Raw genomic sequence first — 26,545 nt, forward strand, 5'->3', positions numbered from 1 at the left:
CAGAATGCTTCTTTTTTGTTTATGTTAGGAGAGATCACTCGTCTCTGTCAATTTCTACTAGCAAGAGGGTCACTTGCGATCAAACCGTTTTTACGCATTTACGGGACACATCCTCTTGGAGATCGCTTAGTCATTCGCGCTCGATGCTGTAATGTAGATTCTAATAACTGGAGCTGGGCAAAATCAACTACTGGATTGATTCAATCACGAATCGACTAATCGGCTTCTCTTCGATTTGAGTAGTCCATAAGAGCATGGGCAATTTGCAAAGTTCAAATATTGCACCATTTATGGACCACAGCGAAAATATGCGTCAGTTCTACACCACATAATAGATGACTTGGTATTTTTCGATCAAACCAATGTTACTGCTCTTTGTGGCAATGTTGCGGGTTGATCATGTCCTCACAAAAAAGTCATTACAACGAACAAGGAACGTTCGTAGCTGCATACTCACATGCTCTGAATGCTGTGATACGACCAATCGAGGTTACACTTACAACTTACAAGGCTTCCAGGATGAGAGTTGCATCGAAACTATAATTATCGGTAATATTACAACTTCAAGGGCGGAGATAATAAAGTTGGATTAGCAATGAAGTCGATTATCGCGCTCGTCAGGATTTATCAACTCAAGATTAAAGAAACCGATTGATCACGGCGCATAAAGTTAGTGGTAATCTGACACAAACTATAACTAGTTATCTATAAAAACTGCGTACACTGTGCATCATTCCTATACGTGCAAATATTTCCGAAAATGGCCGTGCCGATTGTCTGTCTCCTAGGTAATGGCTGCACGAAACAGTCAACGAATTATGCACCTCCATTGCAGAGCGATATCAATATTCTATAATCCGTTTCTTAGCTGTACCGTACGAATAAGACACGATTTTAATTTCGCGAAGATGATAATTCTGGCTCAGGGGTTATCAAAGGGTGGGTCATGGCCCACTGGTGGGCCACAAGAGCATTTGAGGTGGGCCCAGAGCTATTTGGAAAATTTTAGAAATAATGTAAGTTTAGTAATATTTGTTTTGTTAATCGCTAAAAATAAATTCATATTAGTTGATTATACGTAGGCTACATAAAGCTTTTCATCCGACTCTGATGAGATGTAGTGGTACGTATCGAGTCAGCATTTCAAGTCGAAAATGGGAGGCAGAAACGGCGGCTTCTCCGCTGGCTATGGCAACCTACGGCTAACAGCAACTAATTTTGCGTATATAATACCCAGATGGTAATACTCAAATAACCAAGTATTCCGGCTGGGTCATAATGTCGTATGCCGTTGAATGGGATGTGCGATAAACTCGGAATGAAGTGTAATTGATGTAAAGATGTCGTATTATAGTAAGTTAAAAATGGCCATAATTGCAAATTGCAACTTCTGGTGAAGGTATACTGCACCGCCGCAACGAATAGTAATGGATTTAGGATTAAGCGGAGCGCATTAATATTTGGAGTCTGTTCAAAATGTCATGCCTGCAAATCAATGTACATAATGTAAGAGTCACATGAATTGATAGTATCACTGGATTGAATATTCTGACATCGCAACTTCAGTTGGTTCAGTACGTGACATACAATGTAAAGCATGCATAATAAGAAAATCTTTCTCCACTCCCTTTTAGTACCCCATTCACCAATGAATTGTTTGAAGCTGGACCAGAATAATTATAACATTCCTCTCAATAGTGGAACTAAAATCCTAATCACACAGTGTATGCGGGAATTCGATCATTGTGTTTTGCAAAGCGAAGGGGGCAGCGGACGATCATAAAATACTCAGAAGTTTTAGCATATGATCTACCAGAGCCGTAACTGCTGCACCCAAACCCCCAATCGGGGGAGCTAGAAGGGGCCCAAGATTATTTCGTTGGTCGTTTGTTGGAAGCTATGCATTCAACATGAAAATTTTCGTCGCGCTTCGCGCGATTTCATGCCCTGACATATTTATATTTTAATTTCATCAGTAAATAAAGAGAAAAATGCGCATATTTTAGAGAAACAGTAATATCGGCGGCATCGATTACCACGAATTGAACAGGGTTATGACTTGAAGATTAGAGGTGGGCCACAGCACATTTTCAAACCGGAAAATGGGCCACCGCCATGAAAGGGCTGAGAACCCCTGTTCTAGCTATTCCAGTGGCAGTATCGTTATCAGCAGGCTGCTGTTTCCTTCAATAAATTGACAACTAGCAGCCTCTAGCGCGTTTTCGCATTATGATGCAACAGATAACGCCACTTGATTGAAAACTCGGGACACCTCGACTATAACCATCGCACGTAACATTTTGCAGCTTTACGAGTCGCGATTAGCAGTATTTAATCACACGATTAGCATTCTTCTGGATCAGCTAACTTTATTATTTCCGCCTAAAATGCGTCCCGATTAGCAGTTTTTAATCACATGATTGGCATTCTCCCGGATCAGCTAACTTTATTATCGTCGTATAATGTCAGTACTCGAAAACATCGTCTCTGACCACTCCACTCGAATCATCGTGTCCGGCCGCAATAAAATCAAGCAACGGGCGGTCATTTTAGCGGAATAACCTCTTTTTTTATCCTACATTCCCGCTTGCAGCCAGGGTGCCTCAAAAATATTGCAGGTATATGGTCGACCGCAAAATATCCCTATCAAATATGAACCCCCTACGAGTTGAATGTAATCAAGCGAAGTGGTAGTAGAAGTGTTAACCAAATCTTGCTTGCGCAGCCAGAGTGCTTTAAAATCTGCGAAAAATGTTGCAGGTGTAACCCACCGCAAAATTAGGCCTATCAACTATCAACCGGGGCGGGTTAAAATATAATCAAGCGTTAGTGATACCGGAGGTGTTGAACCACACACTATAAGCAAGGTATTGGCATTGACCAAAGTAACCGGCGGCTTTGCTAATACAGCATTGTATTCCCTGAAAGTTACCCATCAAATATAACTCATTTCAGGGTCATAAAGGTATGCCCGGGATCAGCGGAGAGACCGGAATTCCTGGAATGTCGGTAAGATGTAGCGTATGCATACTGATCAGTGGGATTAAAATTTCCTCGTTAGCGTGCAATGCAGCGTTTTGGCGATCATCAACACCCGTCATGCTATACATAACAGAACGCATGTGGCCCAATCCGAACTGACAGGTGTATTGTAACAATTTTATGCCCGATCACAGTAACTTAAAATGATTTGATTTCAATCCTATTCCAAGGGAGAAGATGGCTATGTTGGTCCGCCCGGATTACCCGGCTTTAAAGTGAGTATACTGCTTATTCTCCGTCGGATTTACTAGTGGCACGGGCTCGTGGTCGATTGAAAAGTTGCCAGAGCTAATTTTCAAACCTACCATGGCTCGTGAAGTCTCAAAACTCTATTTTTCTGAATTTACTTAGTGCTTGGAAATCGCCTATTTTACTTGAACGCCTCTCACGGATTTTTATCTATCAATGGGCCTTTTTGCAGGGCATTGCAGGTCAAGCGGGCAAGGAAGGACCAATTGGATATCCTGGAAGGCAGGTGCAGTATATGATATTTTATGTGAGGATTGACGGTCCGTGATAAAAAAAGTTAATTCCGAGTGCAGCGGGTATGAAAGTCGATTTTTCATAACGAATTTGACATGTTTTGAAACAGCGCGTAACGATGTCTTCTTGACACTGGTACACTGCGGATGAAGTTTTAAGGTCATGCCAAACTCATATTTTTTAAAGGCATTTAAACACTGAAATTGCCCGAATAAATTTCGGTACTTTCGACATTCAATTTAATGTTGGTGCGAATTAGACCGGTGAACCTATGTGACTGAATTTGAGGATATTGCAATCTCAGGGACCCCCAGGACCACGTGGAATAGCTGGACCTCCCGGACAAAAGGCAAGTTTGTTTGTATTCATCTGATATCTTGTTGTAAAATGTAGCTATGGGGATCGTTAACACCAATTCTAAACCCAAAACCCACGTACGATTGCGTCTCCATCACAGCAGCAGGGACAATTTTGCTTTCCCTGCGTACTCATAAAATGTTCTCAAGGTAGTCGGCGTTGGTATTCAAGTAGAGGCAGATGTAACGCCGTGAATGTATACTTAAATGTAGTAGAAGTAGCGATTTCTAAGACATGGCAAAACTATTTCAAGTGGATTTATAAAATGAAGGTCTGATTCGTACTCGAGTTCGTAGTTTCAGACAGTAGATAACTTTTAGCAGAACATGGAAGGAGGCTACTTACGAAATTTCAGGGTTCATATTCTGTTACCGTGAATCAGAGGCGGTTTAACGCTGTGCGGTTTTCGCAATTCCACTTGTGAAGGTGATACATCCCAAAATACCTTTTACTTCACAAAATCCAAAGTGTAAAAGTAAGTAGTTTTGCTACTAAACTGGGCGGAGAGTAGTCTGAAAACGTAACCACTTCGATTAGAAGTGCTAGTGATACTTCCAATGTGAACCTCTGGTTGTCATATTCATTCTCTTTCGCCAGGGGTTTCGAGGCTTGAACGGTTTGCAGGGACCACCTGGATTTCCAGGACAACGGGTTAGTTTTCCAGTTTTCAAACAGCGCAATGTACTATACTGTATAGCACACAAATTAAAACTACTCTTGTCGTTTCCTTTCAGGGCGGAAACGGACTGCGTGGCGCGCGCGGGTTAAAGGGTAGAGCTGGTTCTCCCGGCGACGTCGGCGGCTACGGGCTGCCAGGGTCTGATGGTACTCCGGTGAGATTCCCCGTCGACGCGCTGTGATTCAGCACACGACATCAATCGTTTTACCGTCGCATTACTGGACGATGTTAGGATTGATCTGCTCACTGTCTATGTCGTCAGTAATGAACGGCAGTCGTGACCTTAGCGGGAGTGTACTCACAGAGACATTATCCCAGCATTCACAAGGGAAAGGGAAATATTTTTGTTTTAGTAATAAAGCAAACGACTTTACGTAACATATTGATACTGGGATATGAGCAAAACCTTAAGAGCGGCTATAGAACTCAATCATCTAGATCAGCGGTTACCAACCTTATTGTCTTCCTTCCCCACTTCAGATTTATTCCGAGTCCTCATTGCCGACAACCTAAAATCCCGCTGCCAAGCCCTTAAAAATGCTCCCTCCAATAAAATTGGATTTTGTTTAGTATGAACTTTTTAATGATGCAAGTTATGACGCCCCGGGATTGATAGTGACAGTGCTCATGTTTCTGAACAAACGTGTTTCTGAGGTCGAGTTAACTATGGTCATATTGTCATTCAACATTAGGCATTACGTTTTATCAAATTTCAAGTTCACTAGAGTGATATGCCAGATGTCACGGACAATCTATTTGCTTATTTGAGTACTCCCAATATTCCCGGGACGTCTTGCAGTAGACATAAACAATCGCCATTTTCTGCACCATAAAACTGTTTTTGTACCGATAACCCGGGAAATTCTACGAAAGCTTTATTGCACGTCATGCTTCATGTGCTAAACGTGTCTGTGACCACAATATTGCCACAATTCGAAATGAGTTTTTGCGAACAACACGCCATAAAATTATTGACGCATACAGACCAGGGCCTTGAACTACTGGTAGCCATAATTCTGGTGTTATGACTCCGTACACGCGTAAATTTTGTATACTTATCTATTTATTTTGCGTTTGTTCCCCACCAGAAACCCTAGCATTCCCCACAAGTGGGAAAACGACAGTTGGGCATGCGACAATGTACCATGTAACCCATGAGAAACTCGCAATTGAGCATGTTACTTTATAGCCTTCAAATTAACCATTAAAGCTAAATTATCCACTACCGCAACCCTAAACCCAATCGTGACCCTAAATATGACCATAACCCTAATGTGAACCCACATGCTGACGTGTCACATGCCCATATGCGTGGCATGCCCATATGTTCACCGACCTTCATGATGCTTCCACGGCGGGAAGAACGCATCAGAACTAAAATCATTTTTGATAATAATTTAAGTCTTACTGCCAAGGGTCGTATTATTTCAGTATAGGAAAACAGTCTCTTACTATTCGTACTCGAATCACTGTAACTAGCCCTATAGTATTCAAACGTATTGTATTCGACATCACTCCTAGACGATCCTTGAACTCATGAGTAACTATGTCTTGATTAGTAACTATAACTTCACCTAACTCGGAAACGAGTTAAGGACACAGGGTTTGTATTCGTTTAGCATTTACATGCCATGATTTTGTTGGTGATACGAAGGGCATTTAGTCTCATATTTCGAAGTATGATGCATTTTCGCAGGGGCCACCCGGCAGTCCTGGTAGAGATGGCATCATCGGATCTCAGGTATGTTGATCAAGTTAGGCAATTATGCGGTGTTAACCCGATCAATTTCGACCTGCTGTGATGTTTCGAATTGCTTAATATATTAGACTATTCCAATTTCGAATGTCTTTTACAAGGGACAAAGGGGAATACCCGGTGCTCTAGGACGAGTCGGTGCCCGCGGTTATAAGGTGATTGTTCTGGTTATTGTTCTGGTTATGCAGTTGCACTCTTAGAAATCCGTGTTGCATGTGACAAAACCTTATACCGTTTACAGGGATATGTCGGCATGAAGGGATATTCTGGAATTACTGGCGATAAGGTGAGTATTTTTTTTAAAGATTCTCTATGTTACTCTGCGAAGGAACTATCTTTGAAAATGATTCCTTCTCACGAATAATGGAAATCAATTCTTTGACTACTTTAAACTGAGAATTGACAAATTGTAAAAGGGTTAGTACTTCGCTACTGGCCATCTTTACTCGAATCCTGTTCATTGTCCTATACTTGCTCATTGTCCATGTCCAGATGTAGAATATGAACTCAAGTCTATTTTCTGTCAAAATGCAAATCAATGGTCGCTTCGTTGCGTCAGTTTTCTGAACATCCTTGGTACACACCACGTAGAAGGAACACTGTCAAGTTCTACTCAATTGCAATTAGAATTAGCGATTAATAAGACACATCATCAAAACTACTTCAAGTTGAAGTGTAAGTAAAGCTCTGGAAAGTACTCGTGCAATAAGTAGTTTCAAAAAGTCGCATAATATTGACTGTGGAAATTAGGAGGTTGGAACTGTCGAATTTGCATGGTGCATCGTATCAACTCTCGCATATGGACTATTGACTATAAAATAGGTGTAAGTTTGGAAAATATATTGAGTTACCTATATTCAACCATGAAAGTGACTAAAACAAAACACGCAGATTCTAATTTGAACGTATCAAAATCTGAAGCTTGGAAAGGACTAGTTTTGGATGAAAACAGTAAAATAGAAGTGGAACTAGTATAAAACAGTGGTTATCAACCATTTTGAGCTCGCGGACCGGTAAAACCTCGAAACAAACGTTGCGGACCAGTGAACCTTCAGAGATTGACATTAACCAACTAGTCAAATAACCAAATTGGGACACTTCATTTGTATTAGATATTTATAGGCTTTGTGGTTCAATTGACGTTTCTGCAAGTGGAAGTCCCGTTATATTTACCCTAACTATATTTTGATTATTCAGTTTCTTTTGAAAGTAACGAGACTTTGCTTTTGGCTGTTACGCTTATACTACCTACTACCGCTAGAGTGTGCTGTCGAAATTTGACTATTTTCGACACGTTTCGTACAGTACCTGCAGCATCGCGACGGTTATCAAGTCCAAAGTTGACCATGAATTCTATTTAACGACACGATGCAGAAAAATACCTTCCGAATTTCTAAATCAATATGAAATTTATTTTCCATTTCTCTGATTAATGTAAAAGTGCGCAACTTCTCGCATTTCTAAAACTGAGGTATGAAATTCTAAATTTGGCGAGCCGACAGCAAACTTACCACGTACCTGCGGCTGAGAACCACTGATCTAAAACAGCCAGTCGAGTAATTGGTACAAGTAGCAAAAACATACATGAGTACTCATGGAAATTACAAATACTTTGATACTGGCCAGTTCTGATTTCCCCATGCTCCGGTCTACATAGCAAAGATTACCTGAAAATGAGTTTTACGGCAGCATGGAATAGCCTATACCTGTTAACATCAATGACGCGTTTTTCGATGCCGCTACTCCCTAGCATGAAATACGAATCAATTGTCAACCTTTTTGTTGATGATCAGGGCGACTACGGAATACGAGGAATCAAGGGGTTACCAGGAGAAAAGGGAATCCGAGTATGTATACGTGTTTGTAGATTTATATTCACGATGCATTGATATATCTTTGTAACAGGGGAGTATTGGTAGACGAGGTGCTGCTGGCAGGCCGGGCAGGCGAGGACTGAACGTTAGTTGTGTATTCTACGATTGTAGGAATTTCATGCTGTTGATATTGAATATTACGTTTTCGGCAGGGCACTGTTGGTGATCCCGGACTTCGTGGGCCGAGCGGAATGCCTGGTATTAAAGTAAGCTATTATTTTGTAGGGGGTTTCGCTGGCTCTCGTCCAGTGATTTCCAATCGGTACTCCCCGGACAACTGCCATTGGAAAGTCCCAGGATTTTAGTAACAATATTAAACTCATTTTAGTAGATGCAACTCGAAATCGTGTAGGCTTAGCACGATATGCTTCCAGTGTATCCGGAGGCGATATACGAAAACCGAATAAAAGCACGCAACTGTCCAGTGTCCATATGTGACTCGGGGCTGTTCTCAGTTACAACCATGGCATTGGGCCTACAGTATGAACAAAGCTAACAAATATACAGTCTTACTTTAGTGTAGAGAACTGTTTCTTGAACTTATTAGCGTCCGCACCCCTTGAGATTTCGTTAAAATTGTTCGTAACCCTGTCTATTGGCAGGCCCCCACTAAACTCTGGTTTTGTGCCTCCGTATAGGAGTTTCAACACAACTTGTGATACGGGTCATATCATCACTGCCATCTAAGCGCACCAGTCACTCACAACACACTCTTTCCGTATCCCATAACGCCCGGGATTACCCAATACACGGGTGCAAGACTAATACATCTTGTACCTCCTGCTTCGGGGATTTGTAACTCCAAGTGGTTCACGAACCATTGTTAAAACACATGGCTGTGGAGATGTCATGGTCAGACAGGCTACTGTGATTTATGCGATTCCTACTCCCAATAATAATTGAGTCTTTTCCCCTTAGGGCTCCAACGGACACGAAGGTCTTCCAGGCAAACAAGGTCCTGCGGGTATCTCGGTGAGTCAAATCTGTTTACGCTTCATCTTAGTACGCAACTGGATATACCATGGCCAGGTTTGACGGGCAGTTTGAGCTCGATGTCGATAGTCAAGTCCCGTAAGAATTCTGTGTGCAGCGCACAAAGTTATAATTTATCATATTATCTATCAATATCGTGAATATATCATCCAAAATAATATTTCAAGTCGCGTAAATGTCCAGCATGGCGGAATTCTCTGACCCATACATGAGTCGCCGATTCATACCGAAGATGGACAATGGACGTCACAAAGTCTGCGAAATATCGCTTGTAGGCTGTCGGGTGTTTGTGTAGCGTAGTTCCATAATACGCCTGCGATACAAGATCATTTACATCTAGGAGTATATGTCATACAAAGAGGTGGTCAGTAACGAAGCTTGGAAAATGCCACTAATAATTTAGTATAAATATAGGTTTTACTTCTACTTCTACATGAGTAGCACCTCTGCCTACTTTGACCAGCTCTGGTTATATAATCATTTTACCTCTAGGGACTCCCGGGTGAGTTGGGAGATGCAGGATATCCCGGTACCAAAGGTGAAAGGGTAAATGGTCCAATAACCCGAATGTCCGTGATTCTTACAAGTCTAATTTCAGGGCGACGGAGGTGATCCCGGACTGCCCGGATTCCAAGGCCCACGAGTAAGTCCAGGCGCTCGTGCAGTCAGTGCTATGTCAGTGGTTTAAAACATTTTATTACTTGAAGGGCAAAAAAGGAAAGCAAGGGGAAGCGGGCCTTGTTGGTGAAGCCGGTGACCGGGTAGGTTGGAGTGAAAACTTTTCGTCGCTGTTTGAGCGGTGACAGCATATTGTGTCTTGACAGGGCCAGGAAGGTGATAGAGGATTGCCCGGGAAATCTGGAAGAAGGGTATGTGTATTCTATTGGTAATTTACAGTCTTCTACGAGTACAGTATCCGAAATTTAAACTGAGACTTATAACAGATATTCCTGTAGCGTCAGTTGTCTGAGCGAACACCCATCTATCATGGGAATTATTATATTCCTATTCCTATATTATTATTCAGATATGGTATAAGTGGTCAGCAGTGGTCACTCAAGTAGATGTAGAAGTAACGCCTTAAATTTATGCACAATTACAAGTAGAAGTAGCTATTTTCGAAACTTTTCCAAAACTGGTTCATCTGGAAGTGGAGAAGTGGAAGGATAGGTTGAAAACTGCAGTTTCAAAAGGAAGATATGGTCGAGGAGTCACACATATATATATAACATAGCTTCTTGGAGGTACCGAACTTCACTATAAACTTTAATAGTATATTCATATGAATCGAAATATATTCGACTGACACTCGTCATGACTCATGAGTAATACAATGTTCTTTCCAATATTCTCTACTATATGCTGACGAGTATATCAGCCGGAAATATCCGGGTTCACTTCAATATGAATATACCATTCAATCATATATATAGCAGTTAATCGAAGATGGCTTCATTCGAAATTATGATCTCTACTACTAGTCGGGCGTATGCTATGAGAATATTTGCATATGACATTAAAAATATTAGCTGTCTAGCATTAGCTGTCTTGGCATTGGATGTATGTTACATATTTTCATATTTTAAAAGTATTCATATTGAAATGAACCCGAATATTTTCGGCTGGCAGTCGTCAGGGGATCGTCAGCAACTAGAAGAGAATTGGAAAGAACATTGATTGTCTATCAGCAATCCTGCAATCGTGTCACGTTGCACCACCCAGCAATTCTCTACTAGTTGCTGACGATTACTCCTGACGAGTGACAGCCGAAAATATCCGGGCTCATTTCAATATTAATATCCTATTCAATCAGATGTATAGCAGTTGATCGAAGGTGGCTTCATTCGAAATTGTAATCTCTATCGTCGCGACCAACGCCACTATAATTGGGTACGATCCTCGAAAATATGCTCAGACACAGTGATACGGTGGCTATTTTACTGGATTCTCGTGACAATTCCTCCCATGAAGTGATGCAAACTTACCCAAAACTACTGTCTACTTTCCAAAATCTAAATTCTACCAAGTTATCCATCAAAACTGTAAGATAGAAGTGGTGGTATTCTAAATTATAAACACTGATGTAAGTTCTACAAGTAGGCAAACCTATACTTCATAATGAAAGAGTGATGACCCTAAATGTCAATGTGAACAGTTTCTTGGAGGTACCGAACTTCAATATACAATTGCATAGTATATTCATATTGAAATGAACCCGAATATTTTCGGCTGACACTTGTCAGGGGTAATCGTCAGCAAAAATAGTACATTGAACGCTCTCGTATTCGACATTTCGTGCTGGTGACGTCATATTTTGTGTTACGATTGTTGATATACGATGTTCTATTGAATTCTCTACTAGTTGCTGACGATTACCCCTGACGAGTGTCAGCCGAATATATTCGGGTTCATTTCAATATGAATATACTATTCAAATGTCAATTTGATTCAATTATGGAAGGAGTCGTAACGAATCAGAGAGTTTACTCGAGTAAAGTTAGTAATAAACTCATAAAAGCTGAGGGGTTCTACTACATGTACATTGATGGGATGGATTTCATAATTCAGATGTATGTGGATCGTGCGCTTGTGCAAAAAAAACAACCTTTGCAATGGATTCAATTCAACTAAAAGCCGTTCATTGATGGAACATGCAAAATTTAAAATCGCGTGATCAATGGAACTTACAGGGCATCTTAGATAAAACTGAAGAGTATTTTTGACTTTTTAGGGAGAAGTCGGTTTGAAGGGGATGCCGGGTGTCAGCGGACCGGACGGGCAAAAGGTATGTTGAACAATGAACATATATGTTTTGTCGTATACTACTGGACTGCTGGCATCGTGGCACAATTAGGGGAACTCATGAACTCGACTCGAAAACAAATTCGCACACATTGCATAAAAATCGATTGTCTATTAGAATTTAACAAGTTGTTATAACACAAGACAAGTCTTATCGTCACGAGTTACATCCTTCGCATGAAACTAAGCGTACTGGAAACACTGCACTAGTACAATTTATACAGACCAACCGCAGTCAGGTAGACGTATGGCGATTTGTCTAATTTATCATCGTGGCGTCGTATGATCGTGCTCACAGCTAATTGCTTATAAAAGTACATGTCCACACGAACCAGAACGTTCATGGGGTTTTCACCATCGTTATTCCCTAGTAACTAGTGAACTTGGCATCTACAGATGGCTTAAATCTTTTGAATTTTTCATCACTTAGGTCACAACGACACATTCGCCCTAAATAATGCCAATGCGTTATGAAGAATGCAGACGGACAGCTAAGTAGGATTGTTAGATTCTCCACGAATCAGCAGTACCTGCACACGCGACGAATGTGTCAATTAGAATCCCTCATAAATCCACGTTTTGACGTAAAATGCGCGTACAGGAAGGAATTATCAAAGACAACCATCATTAATCATCATCATAATCGACGGTTCTATTATTTTCATCGACTCAAACACACAATGTACAATGTTCTAATACCTAATGGGGTAGTACGGTCTAAATATGATGTGGTCTCAAATGTTGAAAGTGTGAAAAACAATAACGGCAGCCATTTTCCTCACAACGACACCCTATTTGAGCTCAGAAGATTTCAGCAATCGTGAGTTTATTCACATTACTGCCATGAAGACTGCGTCTGAAGTCACAGCTCATTTCGAGCCACGCTACGAATCAATACGGCAACGGCTCATACAAATCTCTCTCCTCTCACAGTCACCGTAAATCTTGGTAATTTCGCCCAGACCACTTCTCTCCATTTTTAATATATCGTTAACTCTGGCTTCTCTTCATCATTCGAACAAAACTTTCGCCTTTTACTAAAGTTTTCCGTGGAGAGGAGCGCTCAATGAGTCTTTAAAATTTTTCTCGCCCAGGCGTGCCTGGGCTCATAAAGTACATGTGCAAAATTGTATATAATCGGAAACGCTTCGTTCTGCCCTTCCAAGGAGTTCTTGGTATCAATGCATATAATATATATATTTATGAGACATTCTTGGAGGTACAGAACTTCAATATATAATTTAGCAGTGTATTCAATGTGTTTAGGAATCAACATCGCGATTTGCTCTCATCGTGTCGTAGATTTGTTATACGACGACATTGTATCATATCTCTAAACGAATTACGCGTTGAAGCTTCCATGCTTACTTCCAGTCCTGTTGCTTTACGCTCGGTACACATATGATAATACTATTATATATATTTAAAGCTACATGGCAAGATAAATATCGGACTCACTGAAACCTTTAGAATCGCTGTAGGACAGACTCGGGGATTTTAAGGCCAACTATGGCGGTGTGCCCGACTCTGATCGGCCCGCGAAAACGTACTTGGAATTTAGTGAATAAAACCTACTTTTGAATCCCAATGCGTGGACGTAACCATGGCAAGAGCCGTATAATGGAAATGTGTTTACTTTGAAGCCATGTTCAGTTCAGTTCGGTGCTAGTAACATGTTCGTATCTTCTAAGCACCACAACATTGTGATAAAATGAACGGATGGGTACAAGTCGAAACGACTTGGAGTACTCTTTTGATCAAATACCCACCTCGGCTTGGGACGTGTCGATAAGTGGCATGCACACTGACTAAAAAGTACGAGAAGACAACATGAAATGCAAACGATGAAAATGAAGTGTCGGTTGGCGATATCGATATGTCTGGTAATCTCGAATGCAGACCAGTATTTATTGAGTAGAATTTGCTTATATTTTGACTTGAATATTGACAGCATATGCTCGACAACAATGTTCCCTCTAAGCTGCGCACGTGCGCAAATGCGCAGTGCTGAAACGGTCTCTGCGCACAGAAAATCTAGGCTGCGCACAAAAAATCCGAAGTGATGACTTTTTTTTAATCGTGCGCACTCTTGTCCAAGGCATCGCGCAGGCGCTCTGACTCGAGAAAAATGAGAGGGAACATTGTCAGGGGTAAATAGTGCTGTCGCTGAAGTCTGAAACCGAGGTAGGCCTAACAAGTGCGGCCCGAAAAGGCAAATATTGCTCTCCGCGAAACAATGAGAATTTGCAATCGTGTGCGACTCACGAAAGAGATTTTTCTTTTACTATGGTATCGTACGCGTGAGCGATACTGATATCATATCAATAGCGCAATCCTTTGTGGGAATGCCGAAATAACATGGTTTAACAAAATTATAAATAACAATGGGCTAGCTCGAAGTTAACTGTGAGAAACTAACGAATAGTCTTCTCCGCGTGTAATGAATATTGTGTAAGATTTACTGTACAATTACATGCCGCGATTTGCCCGCGAATTTTCGAAGTCATCACTTCCATCAGGCGAATCTGATCACGTATGGTGATATAGGATAATATGCAGAATATGCAAGTTGCAAGTACAAGCACCAATATTGTTGAAAAAATCCATCCCTTTGCAAACGTTGATCGGGAAATGCAGCAACTATATGCACTGTAGGGCGTTGCATTAGATCAGCTTCTCAGCAGCACAAATTTGTGATTTTGTTCGATTCGTTTGAACGCGTATCTTCTGTCGATAAGGTCATACGCTGATCTTGTTCTTGCTTCAATCAGACTTGAATATTCGTATCATTATATCTGACTGTATGTCTTGATAGTAATGAGCAGACATGGGGTGATTACTTCATGAATGTAATCGATTGCGATTACGATTTCTTCTGAATCACGCGATTACGATTACGATTACAGCAAAATTGGGAAGTAGTCGATTACGATTACGATTACATTGGAAAAGTAATCACGATTACTCACGATTACATTTATTTTGCATCGTAGTAGTTATATTGGAAGACGATACATGGAGTGCGCTGGAAAGGCCCAATGATATAATTACTGTATTTAAAAAAGATGGGACATTTCTTTGATACGTCATAATGTGCCCATTGCCCATTTTATAGAGGACGGTTTATCGCACCCAATGCATGCATCTCCTCCTCAAGTAATAATATATAATTCATAGTAATAGGCATTTAGGTGCCAGTCATGCAGTACGGCTCCTCGACACATCAAAAGACATATGCAGTTTCGGCCAACATGAGACTCCACGAAGTGTGCTATTAAAGAAAGACATTTTCCAAAACTTAGGATATGTGCCCATTGTTAATAGCCGCGCTGGGTGGACGTGACTAACAGTCCATTCCTTTCAATCTGAGCCCGACCGACAAGATAGCGTAATGGTGAAGCGTCCGGCTTCTTGATCGGTAAGTCGTGGGTTCGATCCCCGGCTGGGTCAAACCAAAGACCTGATTAGTAACACTGGTATCCATGACTTCCCTGCTTAACGCTCATGCATTACTGGGATAGCAAGGAGGGGTGGTGCATGACCTAGAAAGCCGTAAAGGCTATATCTGCACTTCCTTGTCCCGCGGCATATGCACATCAAGCACTCATGGTATGCATATGCACAAATCGTGTGTATGTGTTTCATGAGTCGGTGTATATGCCGCAAAAAACATCAAGGACAAAAATAAACTACGTCCTTTCCTTTCCGCGATGCAAATGCCACCCGGGCACCCACAGAGCATTAGACATGACAATTTGTGTATGCGTCTCAAGCAAGTTTTTCTTTTAGTCTCCTGTTTGGGCCACTACAATCAATATCTTTTGGCTATATAACAGACCGGAGGTCACGAATTTACAACATACAATAAAGTAATTATTGCAAGATACCAGATGTTATAATTATGAATTACGCCCCCCCCCGCTCTTCAGGTAAATCTGACCATCGGGCGATGAGATAGGATTAAAAATGCAATATAATGCAATTACCAATATTATTGACGAAATTAAATCTTCAACTTCCGAATTGACTACCCTATGGGGGCCCAAGACCAAAGTTTGGTCGGGGGACGCTTTTGCTGTTTTGATCCTAATTCTAGCTACAACCCGCGCTAATGGCTATTGCGGCAAGTCCAAATGTTCAGTAAAGAATTGTGAAATAGCGATTGGCGCCCATTTTGAGTAGAATAATATGAGAATAGAAAGTGAACATAAAATTTTGCCTTCAACTTAATGCAGATAATGTAATGCAAGCTGCCATTACGAGAAACGGCAAAACAACGGCTCAGTTATGATATATATCAGGAGCTGTTGATTTTAATGCTTTGTTGTGGAAACCGTAATGTTTTATATGATGAGTACAAAATTTAAACCTTTGTTTGCTGTACGTTCGTACCATATAGGCCTACTGCTCGCCATGCAGCAACGGTGAAACTGCATTTAACTCTAGAATTAGAATTACATTAGATTCTATAGCTTAACTAAGCATAACTAAACATCAATATAAAAGTTGCTATTTAAACTTCGGCAGAGAGGTGAATATGAATAATTATCCTGATGCGAGGTAGTGGCGTCTGAAATGTATTGATAAACCGATATACAGCACGGTGGGTTTTCTTACAATCACACTAAGGTACATCGAATATCTATTTACTATGTGTGGACACTTCCTACGGAAAGACGAGCAAAGCTAATAGGCTATCTCTGACATAATAATGAGCAGTGGCATTTGAAAATCAGACGTTTGTGCTCTCGATAACTGGTATAATATCTTGTCCTTGTTCACGAGTGTTCAGTTTATGTCACAGTCCTTGTACAAATAAAAAGTAATCGTTCTTTCACAAAGAAATCGATTAAATATGGGTAGTAGTCGATTTCGATTACGATTACTTCGGGATTTTTTCGAATGTAATCGATTGCGATTACGATTACTTGAAAATGCTGTAATCGTCGTAATCGATTACGATTACTAATCGCGATTACCCCATGTCTGGTAATGAGTGCATTGCCGGTATTAAGACGTCACATCAGTGTTTTAACGCGATAGGCCTACATCGATCGCATGTATTGATTTCAAGTGCGTTCTCGTGCGTGTATGTCTGTCTTCTAGTAATCCATAGTATGTCACCATATCGTCGCAGTTGAATCAAAGTGACTTATGTCCAGATTTCAATATCTTTTGGCATAGCAGATAGGAGGTCACGAAATAGCATGATGTAAGGAAGTCATTATACCAACGGGTACGCCCGAAGATGTGTAATTATATTTAGGGGTCCTACCTTTTCCAACACATCTCACTCGATCAGCTTTACTTGTAAATGTGATTACGTGAGCAGAGACAGGATTAAAATTGATAGCAATATATGCAATTCCCGATGATATTGACCGATTTGATCATGAATTATAGAAAAATCTCGCGCTTCGCGCGTTTAGGCGAAACGCCCACTAAACTAAGACCAGATATAGCTGATTAGTAGCGGTGAAAAGCGTGTAGCCTGAGGGAGGTCAGGGGGGCTTCGCCCCCCTGAAGTTCGGTTTATCACCCTATGGGGGTCCTGGTTGCGCACTGTTGTACAAGGGCCTGCGCAGTGAGTTGGCGTATTTGCGCAGACTCATGAAGAATTAGAGGGAACATTGCTCGACAACTGTCAGATTTCGGGCGCTGTATTCTCTTATGACAACACGTAATACTACTTCTGTTTGGCTCCTCAATTCACACCATCAGTCGCCAAATCATGTCTAGAGCGCAATGCCCCTATAATGATTCGGTGGCTCAAAAAGATTTGAGTTTAGTACAAAATATAGGATACTTTGTTCGTCTAATAGTCTGCTTGCAACTGCAATGACTGTATTGATTTTCCCCCATATATACCAAGATACGACGTGTTATGCTAGTATTCATCTATCATCTTCAAACCTGATGGGAATCTGATATCTTGAGTTCAAAGGTTTCGTTGTCAGTACTGCTAACGCTAATGACTTGCCATGTGTAAATACAAACCGTGAAATCGCGGATCATAGAGTTCGGATCATAGAGCTATAGTGTAGAAGAGTATGACGTATATTTCTGATCTTCCAAATGTTAGGGGGATCGCGGAGAGACAGGGAACATGGGATCACCAGGCGAACGTGGTTTGAAGGTACGTATGTGAATAACTATGTAAAAAATCCCAAGGTAGTTTGTACAGTACAAATTTATTCTCTGTTTTAGGGTCATCCGGGATTGCCTGGAGGTTATGGGCCAATTGGACCCCCTGGGCTACATGTAAGTAGCCTATAATTTTGATATGCGTACCATGAAAGGGTAAATTTGTTAACGGTTTAATCATGTGTGGCTCTGGTTATGTTTTCACTGTGGTCTTTAACCTACCACTTCGGATTGGTTACAAGACTTCACACGGAAATAACATTCGTTTTCAGGGACCTATCGGACGCCCGGGACCCCGGGGATCGCCTGGAGAGAACGGAATAGTGGTATGCTTACATATTTATAAACGTTTAAAATTTGTTGCTCGAACGTAACACTGGTCCCTACCCGGTGGGTCCAAAGACAATCGACCATGGGACCTATGAGACATACGCTCAAAAACTCTAATTTGTCAACTTGTTTTGTTGTGTACTATAAAATTAATGCCACACAAATATTACCCGCAAATCGACATTAAAATGCCTCGTAATAGCGATAAAATACCACAGGTAACTATGATTTACAGCCTCTATCTACGTACCCATGTTTCTGTTGTTAAGTGATTAGTTGTTCCATCTATTTTTCTTGATTTGGCTATGGTAACATAGGTCCCCCACCCTATAAATATTGTAATTGAATTGAAAATAGTCCACTCGATGATGGTATTGATTCCGAAAATATGTGCTATTATATACCCTGATACAAGTCCTATACTTCACAGTCGGGAAGGTGATATAGAAAAATGTGTACGTTGATCCAAATTTACTTTACACCCCTTAAAACGTAAATCATTTGTCACAACCCCATAACGCACACAGGTCGAAGTTTTTTGCATGTGAGGAAATATTCTGCCAGCATGCCATTGTAGACAAATTCGCGTACTGTAATCATGGGATTATCACTGTATCATCAAGTATTTTCGGTCCCAGTGTCTCATCGGTACCACATCTCCCCTACTTAAATGTCTACTTTTGAATGGGTAACTACAGCGCTCAAAGAATAAATATACATCACTTATAAAAGACAAATAGTCATTTCAGCGCCGGCCATTACCTCTCCACGATACAACAAGACTTCTGAAGTTTCGGCCTAAATGTGACTTCGCGAAATGTGTTGCCAAATAAAACCTTGGCCGAAAATTACATCCGCATGTTGGCTGAAACGAGCAATATATATCGTTTATTGCCTTTTGTCCAGTGTCCAAAGGCGTGGAATAGTCATGCGCCTGCTATCAGAAGTCACCAACTCCCTCAGCTCTACCAGTAAATCTGATCACATATAGATTGGGAGTCGATGAAAAATGGTTAGCAATATATGCAATTAGCGATATTACAGATACAATCCAATCCTGCGTATGAAATTTTTTCGCGCATCGCGCTACTACGAACACACGTAGACATATTTCCGAAAACACTAAAACTTTCTTTTTTGTTACTGGTAAAAAGGCCCGTCGTGAAGTGGGGTCTGGGTGGCGAAGCCCCCTAGAAGTTCGGTTTATGATCATATGGGGCCACAGACCAACGTTTGGGGGGAGGAGGTCTGACAAAGTACTGTTTCGGACCAAGATCCACCCTCCCATTAACAATGGGTTAACGGTGATTGCTAGTCTTATCAATATAGCTCTATGTCGAACTACCCGTAATCCAGGTGAATAGCTGAAAGAGTGCTGGATGAATTTTGACACAAATAGACATGGGCAAAGTCAGCATATGCACAGTTCGTTGATTTTAGTATTTTCGACATTCTCCCAGCTCATTTGATATCAGCCCAAACGCTAAACTAGAAAACTATTTGGCAGACCCCGCCCCATAAAAAATTGGCGGTCCACAACATATAATGCTGATGGTTTTACGTGGCGCTCCTCTGGTCTAGACAAATACACCATTCATGCTCCATACTCATTCGTCATTTACTCTCGATAAAGCATATTCATCTTCCGTAGCCTAAGTCCTGTGTGTAGTACCTGCTTTCATAACAATGTACCTTCTCCTTGATCTCGAAGTGTAATGTTCTAATCCTTTATGCTAGGACGAACTGACGATTAGTTATTGTTGTTGATTTCAGGGTTCCTACGGACGACCGGGCCGACGCGGAAGTGAAGGTGAAAAGGGTAAAAAGGTGGGTTTGCTGCGAAAAATCATTTAACAATTTGCTCCGAAATCTTCCAAGTCGCAACTACAAAATATCTACTACGTTCTCAATTTGCCTTACTGTTGTAAATGAGTATTCAAACCTAGGTTAAATGGTGATGTTAATGGCGGATCTCATAATTACAAATCCTAATTCTGTTTCCGATTACAGTTACTGCAGTCCAAATCCAAATCCAGAAATCATTTCGAGTCATGTCCGAAACGGCAATGGCTCGAATTCATAGAAAAGTTGCCAGAAGATTATTGGAAATATTATATGTACAACTCAGATAAGGCCACAATATCCAAAGCCGTTTTTTCAAAATTCAATGCTTGCTCACTCTGACGTATACGTAAATTTGTACATGATAATGCCACCAGCTTTCATCGATATCGACTGTTTCTTTTAAATGAAAAACAACACTTGACTTGTCGTACTGTGACGTTGTTTCAATTCACGGTGTTTCGACGCAGCACTCTAGTTCCAATGAGTACCGAATTAGCAGGCGTCGGATCCTGTCTGCTGCACTAAATCTGCTCCCGGTAACTCGGCAAACGTTGCGTATCGGTCTTCTATATTCAATTCAATATAATCAATCGATCCAAATTGAAACAATGCGGATTTTCCTGGTTAAAAGAAGACGCTCGAAGCGAGATTCGCAATAGTGGTTGCTCGTCCGATAGTTGAAGAGAGGGTAAGAAAACAGCAACGAAGAAAATATATGTAGACCACAGATGGCGCAACAATCAAATTAACCAATCAATCAAAGCAATTACGAGTTATCGATGAGAAAACCGAAATACATATTCAGGACAGTTGAATTAAACTGATTCACTAAAAACATGACTCGTCAAAACACGCGGCGCTCAGCAAGGTCAAATATATTGGAATCGGAATAACAACTGTTCATCACTTGCAACGAAGCTGGCATCATAATTCCCATTCTTGAGTAACGTTGGTCAACTACGTGACACTTTGCGCCGAAATAATAGACAATCTATACATTTGATGATTGTGCGAACAATAAAGTCAGACTATGCTTGAATACGGAACTATCAATAGAAGTGCATCACCACAACATATCCGTAAATTGCCGTATGATATTATTGAAAAGCGTTGTTTGATTACTTCATATAGAGAAACTTGTACTTGATGCTCGTGTGATCAGAATGGTTGGTATCCAAGGTTACAACGATCATTCCTATCCGATACCGAATACTATGCATGCGTATTATTTCTGAACGAACATTGTTGCTGTCTGCTTGTTCTGTATTTCTGTTGGATGAAAATGAAAACACTCTCTCTCTCTCATTTGCAGGGAAAAGTTGGACTACCGGGCAAAGTCGGATCTGTCGGCGACCAAGGTCAGCGGGGACCGATCGGTTTGCCAGGTCCTGCTGGAATTATGGTATGACATGTGAATAATTTGCTGGAGCATCGACCATGACTAGATACTTTACATTCAGAGGGATTAGTTCATGTAGACGTTTTTCCGCCATAGCGTATGATTTAACTTAGGCCATCGGGACTTTTTGGATAATAAATTATGCTTTCGCTCCTATTACGATGGTTAAAAACTGCCCAAATACTCTAATCCTCGTAGAGATACATATCAGGGGTGTATACTGGATTCTGTGTACCTCATTATTCCGCATTATGGGGGCAGGCACACAAAACCTTGACCCACTCAACCCATGGGATATATATCCATGGGAATTTTCGTATTCGCTTCGTTTTGACTAGTTGGCATGAGTGTGAGAGCAAAATCTCTCTCTAGAAAGTGCCTTTTACCTCAATTGCACTCTATCCATTAAGTTAGAAATCGACGATATACACTATTTTCACTGTCCGTGTATGTCCAGTCCGTTTGCTTAGATGGCGTGATAGCGCAGTGATATATGATTCACAGCTGCAACGCCAATGGTTTGCGAGTTCGAGTCCGACTTCTGAGTCCAAGAGCATGTTATAGGTTTATCTAGCTTCCTCCTCGCCATCTGATCCACAGTGTCTTAAAAAGCCTATAAGTGGGCTGTGCTAGTCGGCAGATACGGAATCAAAATGGAGAAAATCGGCCTAGTGTAATTGGCCATTGTAGTCGACAATCACCATGATGGATACCACAAACAACAACAGCCGGCCCGTTTCCACTTCCGATAGCAATTCATGTGTTTGGATCTGATCGCATGTAATTCACCTCACGCTCCTGAATTTTTACTCCTAAACCCTGAGTCTGAGTAACACCCGATTACTTTGAACGCAAAATAGAACCGATGGTGTCATAATATGATGCATTTACAAATGTCAAAATGGTAGTTCATCGTACGATGTGTTGTTTTGTGTATTCGTTTCCTGATTCGAAAATTTTGCAGGGACTTCCTGGTGACGAAGGACCTGAGGGGCTACGGGGTGCCGTTGGATATCCGGTAAAAACCAGTATAGCCGTTAAGAGTACAATGTCACATTCGCGAGCACAAATACAAATTAAATACAGAATCAGTAATTAGTTTTGTTGGTGCTTAAAAGTGTCTTCGAGATCGCCAAGAATGAAACACTTCCTTGGAAAGAACTTTGAATGTGCTTGCGTCCGCATAAATCTCGCTGAAAAGTAATGATGTGGTGGTTGTAGATAGGTCTGAGTGCTTTGAATCGGAATCAAATGTTCGGCTTCGATTCGATTCGAATATTTGAATATCACTGGTTATGAGGTCATGAGTGTATGGAAGACATGTGAAGTTGGAATATGTACTTTTTGTGCGACCACATACAATGTAATTCCGGCTCTACATCACATTAATGGTTATTTGGTATTCTTTTGACCACGCGTATTTCATTGCATCTTGTGACAACGCTGTGGATCGATCACGTCTTCACAGATATTTCATTTTCATTAACATGCGTATAGCTTTGTATTACATCTTTGCATGCAGCGACACGATACGATCAATCGAGGTTTCAAGGGTCACACTATAATTTTCGTTTTATCGAATCATTATACCAAGCTTCAGTTGTAAATATTCTTGGCACAAGCTTCAGCGGAAGGCGTATAAATGTGCTGGCGATGCGATTGGACGGAACAATCATGCGGACATTTTAGAGTTATGCTGTGAAATCCCGCGTTGGTGCGAGAAATAACACATTGGCCAATAAATTGCTCTGTGAATATGCGATGTCAATCATATCTGTGTTGTACGAATATATTATATTATAAAATATATTGAAAAGTACCTTTGGTATGTTTCTTCAACTTGATATATATATGTATAATGGCGTATACGCCTATGTTGCATAATGCTCTATTTGTTGAAGGGATTAGTCGGTGTTCCAGGAGTGCAAGGGGACCAGGGCGTTTCTGGAAAACAAGTAATTATTTTTATCCGATTACCACGTTGATAATCCTGCCACAGCTTTGATCATTTTTACAAGGGTCTCGATGGATTGAAAGGCACCCAAGGACCGGCGGGTAACAAAGGGCCGAAGGTAGGTACAGGTAGGCTTAAGGATTGCAGACGTAAAAATACACTCAAACCAAGATCAACACTTGAGCGTCAACTCATCCAAGTTCAAATTCCTAATTGATTTTCTATCATGCCCGAATACTAGTGCCTCTGACAGTGATTCAAATTCATCCGTAAATCCCATGAGAAATTCGAAATTATTATAACCCACATCCGAATCATCATTTTCCATTGCTCATTCCCGATAAAATTTACACTGGAACCCCACATAAATCGGCGATGTTACGGATATGGATTTGGAGAAATCGAACAGGGACTAGATTTGGACTACAACTCAACGTATGCATATGAAACAATTTTGACTTTCGATGGGCTCTCGAAGGAATGTAGATTCGAGTCGGATTCGGTCACCATTTAAAGTGAATGTGGATTTGCAGTGATTTGAGACGCAACACCAATAAATACCAAGTGACCGTTCATACCGCCTTCTACAAGTAGGGAGTCGACCTTCAAGTGATTTTCTATTAAAATTTTGATTACCGATATGCCACTACAGGGATAGAACCTAAATGAGAAGGCACGACCCTGCAGCTTTAAACCAGAACCTTGCCCAATCTCGAAGATGATATTGAAGCTCGACTTCGGCCCGATTCTATCCAGAAAAATAATATCCAATGCGAGGGATACGTCAGTGTCATGAACTTGCACCATTCGAGAGAACCGCATTATAATTTCAGTCCAAATGTGCCTCATATGTTTAAACTTCAAACAAATGAACAAGGAAATAAATTATCAGCCTTGACGATTACTCAAACTGTCTATGAATACTACGAATTAGTTCAATCGCTCTACCTTGCAATTAATGGTCGATTCAGGGTGACCGAGGTTCCTTAGGACAAGACGGTGTACTTGGAAGGATCGGTCCGCAAGGAACCAAAGGAGATATGGGTGATTCCGGCGGTATCGGCGAAATTGGAGTTAAGGGCAGCCCTGGAGATAAAGGCCTGTCTGGAACTCCGGGGGACGTTGGTCCAGTGGTATGTTCAAGGCATGTAGTCTCGTAAATTCGGCCAGTATCAGTACTTCTGTTACCAGGGTGCGCCAGGTCCTGTTGGAGAACGCGGGAAACTAGGGATTCGAGGCTTACCTGGAAAGCAAGGAAATTTTGGTGCAGAGGGAATTCAAGGGTTAAAAGGAACTAAGGTTTGACTCCACATCTAATGTTTGCGTTTGAGTGTCCGCAGTAATAAGAAAGCTGTGGTGCCGACGCTGATGCAGCCACATAGACACTCGTCGACTACGACAGCAGTGCTTCTTTTAACAACATAGCTTCTAATCCAGTGGTTCTCAAACTATTTCAGACACGCCCCGTCGATGATAGTAAAAAAATTCGCGCCCCCTTATCGTCATATCAAAAATATTAAAAAGAGCCACCAGAAAGTTTGCAATCCCAACGCATAGTTTGAGGGCACGGATGGTTATGACTGTTGAAGGAACTCTGTACTGGGAAATTAGGACTATACACAGAGCAACTAAGTTACTAAGAGCATGAGGTGAATCCTCGGAGATATTCGGCAAGATAATATTTCAATTGATTACTTTTAGGCTGTCATAAAATGTTTTTCTTAAGAGTGGCATTACATAACATGTGTGCTAGTTTAGTATGCACTCAGAGTGGCTATATATAATTCGACGTTTTAAGCCAGGTCCAGTATCAGTCACAATCTAGCATCGGTGATTGGATGGCACGATGCAACTATATGTATTGAAAGTCGTAATATTATGTGGATTTTAGCCGTTGCTGAAACTTGGATCAAACTCATTCCTAGTTCAAGAAATTTAATATTCCTCTGGTGTCTTCGCGACCCCCAGTTTGCGGCCCACTGTTCTGATCGGAGTACTTTAAACAGAGTAATTTTACTTTTTTCGGATTACTCAAGAAGGGCTCTTCAACTTGCTCTGCTTACTCATGTGGTGACTTCCAGTTCTACTACATTTTTTGGCAAAAAGACTTGCTTTTTACAGTATGATTCTTTTATGCAGAAAGCAGTTTTAGGATATCGCTATATTACTTAACCCGCTGTTTTGTATTTTCAAAAATCGTACTTATTGGTAGTGACTTTAACATGCTGAGGATGCATATTTCTATTTAAACAGTAGCCAGCACTGTCAAAATTATACGAGCCCTCGTCTACGATTTTGATTACTGCCGCTTGTATAGTGGTTTTGAGATACCTCGAGATCGCTTCTTAAACTTGTAATTCGGTAGAAATTTATGGCGTTGACTCTACTTCTAGTTGAGTGGCAATGCTGACTACATTTTCCACCTCTGCTGGCTAAGAATCACCGAACGATTTTACTGTATAACTATGTTCACTTGTCGCTGTTCTCTTGACCAGGATGAAACTTTGGGATGAAAAATATTTTGATAGAAAGAACGGATGTGACGCCATAGTTTCCAAATATCCTTTGTTGGGGGGCTGCCAGTAAAACTGCACTCAGGCCACTGCAAAAACTACAGCATAAAGTACTCCGAATCATAGCTGGGTCCCCAAAGGGGCCTGGTTGCCCATCCAACAAATCGCTGCTGAAGAGATTCGGCGTCCTAAACATGAAAGATATGCGGAAACTAGAAATCGCCAAGTTTATGTATCAGTTCCACTGCGGTCGTTGCCCCGAATATTTCAATGACTTCTTTACCTCGTAATCAAAAGCGCACAAGTACAACACACGCGCGTCCACGTCGTCCAAATATCATATGATCGACCGAAAAGCTCATCGCTGTATAAAA

The 26,545-nt window shown here is 41.1% G+C and overlaps 1 protein-coding gene and 1 non-coding gene across 3 annotated transcripts in view; both read left to right on the top strand.

The window, feature by feature from the left end:
* Nucleotides 1-26,545, top strand: part of LOC145459153 (uncharacterized) — a 97,716-nt gene that overhangs the window by 30,196 nt on the left and 40,975 nt on the right. For both annotated transcript variants that reach the window (XM_080337780.1, XM_080337781.1), the window contains exons 11-38: nucleotides 2,956-3,009; nucleotides 3,213-3,257; nucleotides 3,464-3,517; nucleotides 3,830-3,874; nucleotides 4,480-4,533; nucleotides 4,617-4,715; nucleotides 6,258-6,302; nucleotides 6,419-6,472; nucleotides 6,559-6,603; nucleotides 8,111-8,164; nucleotides 8,223-8,276; nucleotides 8,344-8,397; nucleotides 9,110-9,163; nucleotides 9,677-9,730; nucleotides 9,783-9,827; nucleotides 9,892-9,945; nucleotides 10,009-10,053; nucleotides 11,916-11,969; nucleotides 18,069-18,122; nucleotides 18,194-18,247; nucleotides 18,403-18,456; nucleotides 20,234-20,287; nucleotides 21,618-21,707; nucleotides 22,669-22,722; nucleotides 23,606-23,659; nucleotides 23,723-23,776; nucleotides 24,630-24,791; nucleotides 24,850-24,957. In XM_080337780.1, coding sequence (XP_080193906.1) covers nucleotides 2,956-3,009; nucleotides 3,213-3,257; nucleotides 3,464-3,517; nucleotides 3,830-3,874; nucleotides 4,480-4,533; nucleotides 4,617-4,715; nucleotides 6,258-6,302; nucleotides 6,419-6,472; nucleotides 6,559-6,603; nucleotides 8,111-8,164; nucleotides 8,223-8,276; nucleotides 8,344-8,397; nucleotides 9,110-9,163; nucleotides 9,677-9,730; nucleotides 9,783-9,827; nucleotides 9,892-9,945; nucleotides 10,009-10,053; nucleotides 11,916-11,969; nucleotides 18,069-18,122; nucleotides 18,194-18,247; nucleotides 18,403-18,456; nucleotides 20,234-20,287; nucleotides 21,618-21,707; nucleotides 22,669-22,722; nucleotides 23,606-23,659; nucleotides 23,723-23,776; nucleotides 24,630-24,791; nucleotides 24,850-24,957 — 1,701 coding nt within the window. The remainder of the gene's footprint in view (nucleotides 1-2,955; nucleotides 3,010-3,212; nucleotides 3,258-3,463; nucleotides 3,518-3,829; nucleotides 3,875-4,479; nucleotides 4,534-4,616; nucleotides 4,716-6,257; nucleotides 6,303-6,418; nucleotides 6,473-6,558; nucleotides 6,604-8,110; nucleotides 8,165-8,222; nucleotides 8,277-8,343; nucleotides 8,398-9,109; nucleotides 9,164-9,676; nucleotides 9,731-9,782; nucleotides 9,828-9,891; nucleotides 9,946-10,008; nucleotides 10,054-11,915; nucleotides 11,970-18,068; nucleotides 18,123-18,193; nucleotides 18,248-18,402; nucleotides 18,457-20,233; nucleotides 20,288-21,617; nucleotides 21,708-22,668; nucleotides 22,723-23,605; nucleotides 23,660-23,722; nucleotides 23,777-24,629; nucleotides 24,792-24,849; nucleotides 24,958-26,545) is intronic.
* On the top strand, nucleotides 12,978-13,092 carry LOC145459525 (U5 spliceosomal RNA). The gene has a single exon (XR_013921445.1). It is a non-coding gene; the product is annotated as a U5 spliceosomal RNA (small nuclear RNA).

The sequence above is a fragment of the Botryllus schlosseri genome, chromosome 16 (genome assembly GCF_051294905.1).
Source record: "Botryllus schlosseri isolate E-star chromosome 16, Bs_hap1, whole genome shotgun sequence".
NCBI lineage: Eukaryota > Metazoa > Chordata > Ascidiacea > Stolidobranchia > Styelidae > Botryllus > Botryllus schlosseri.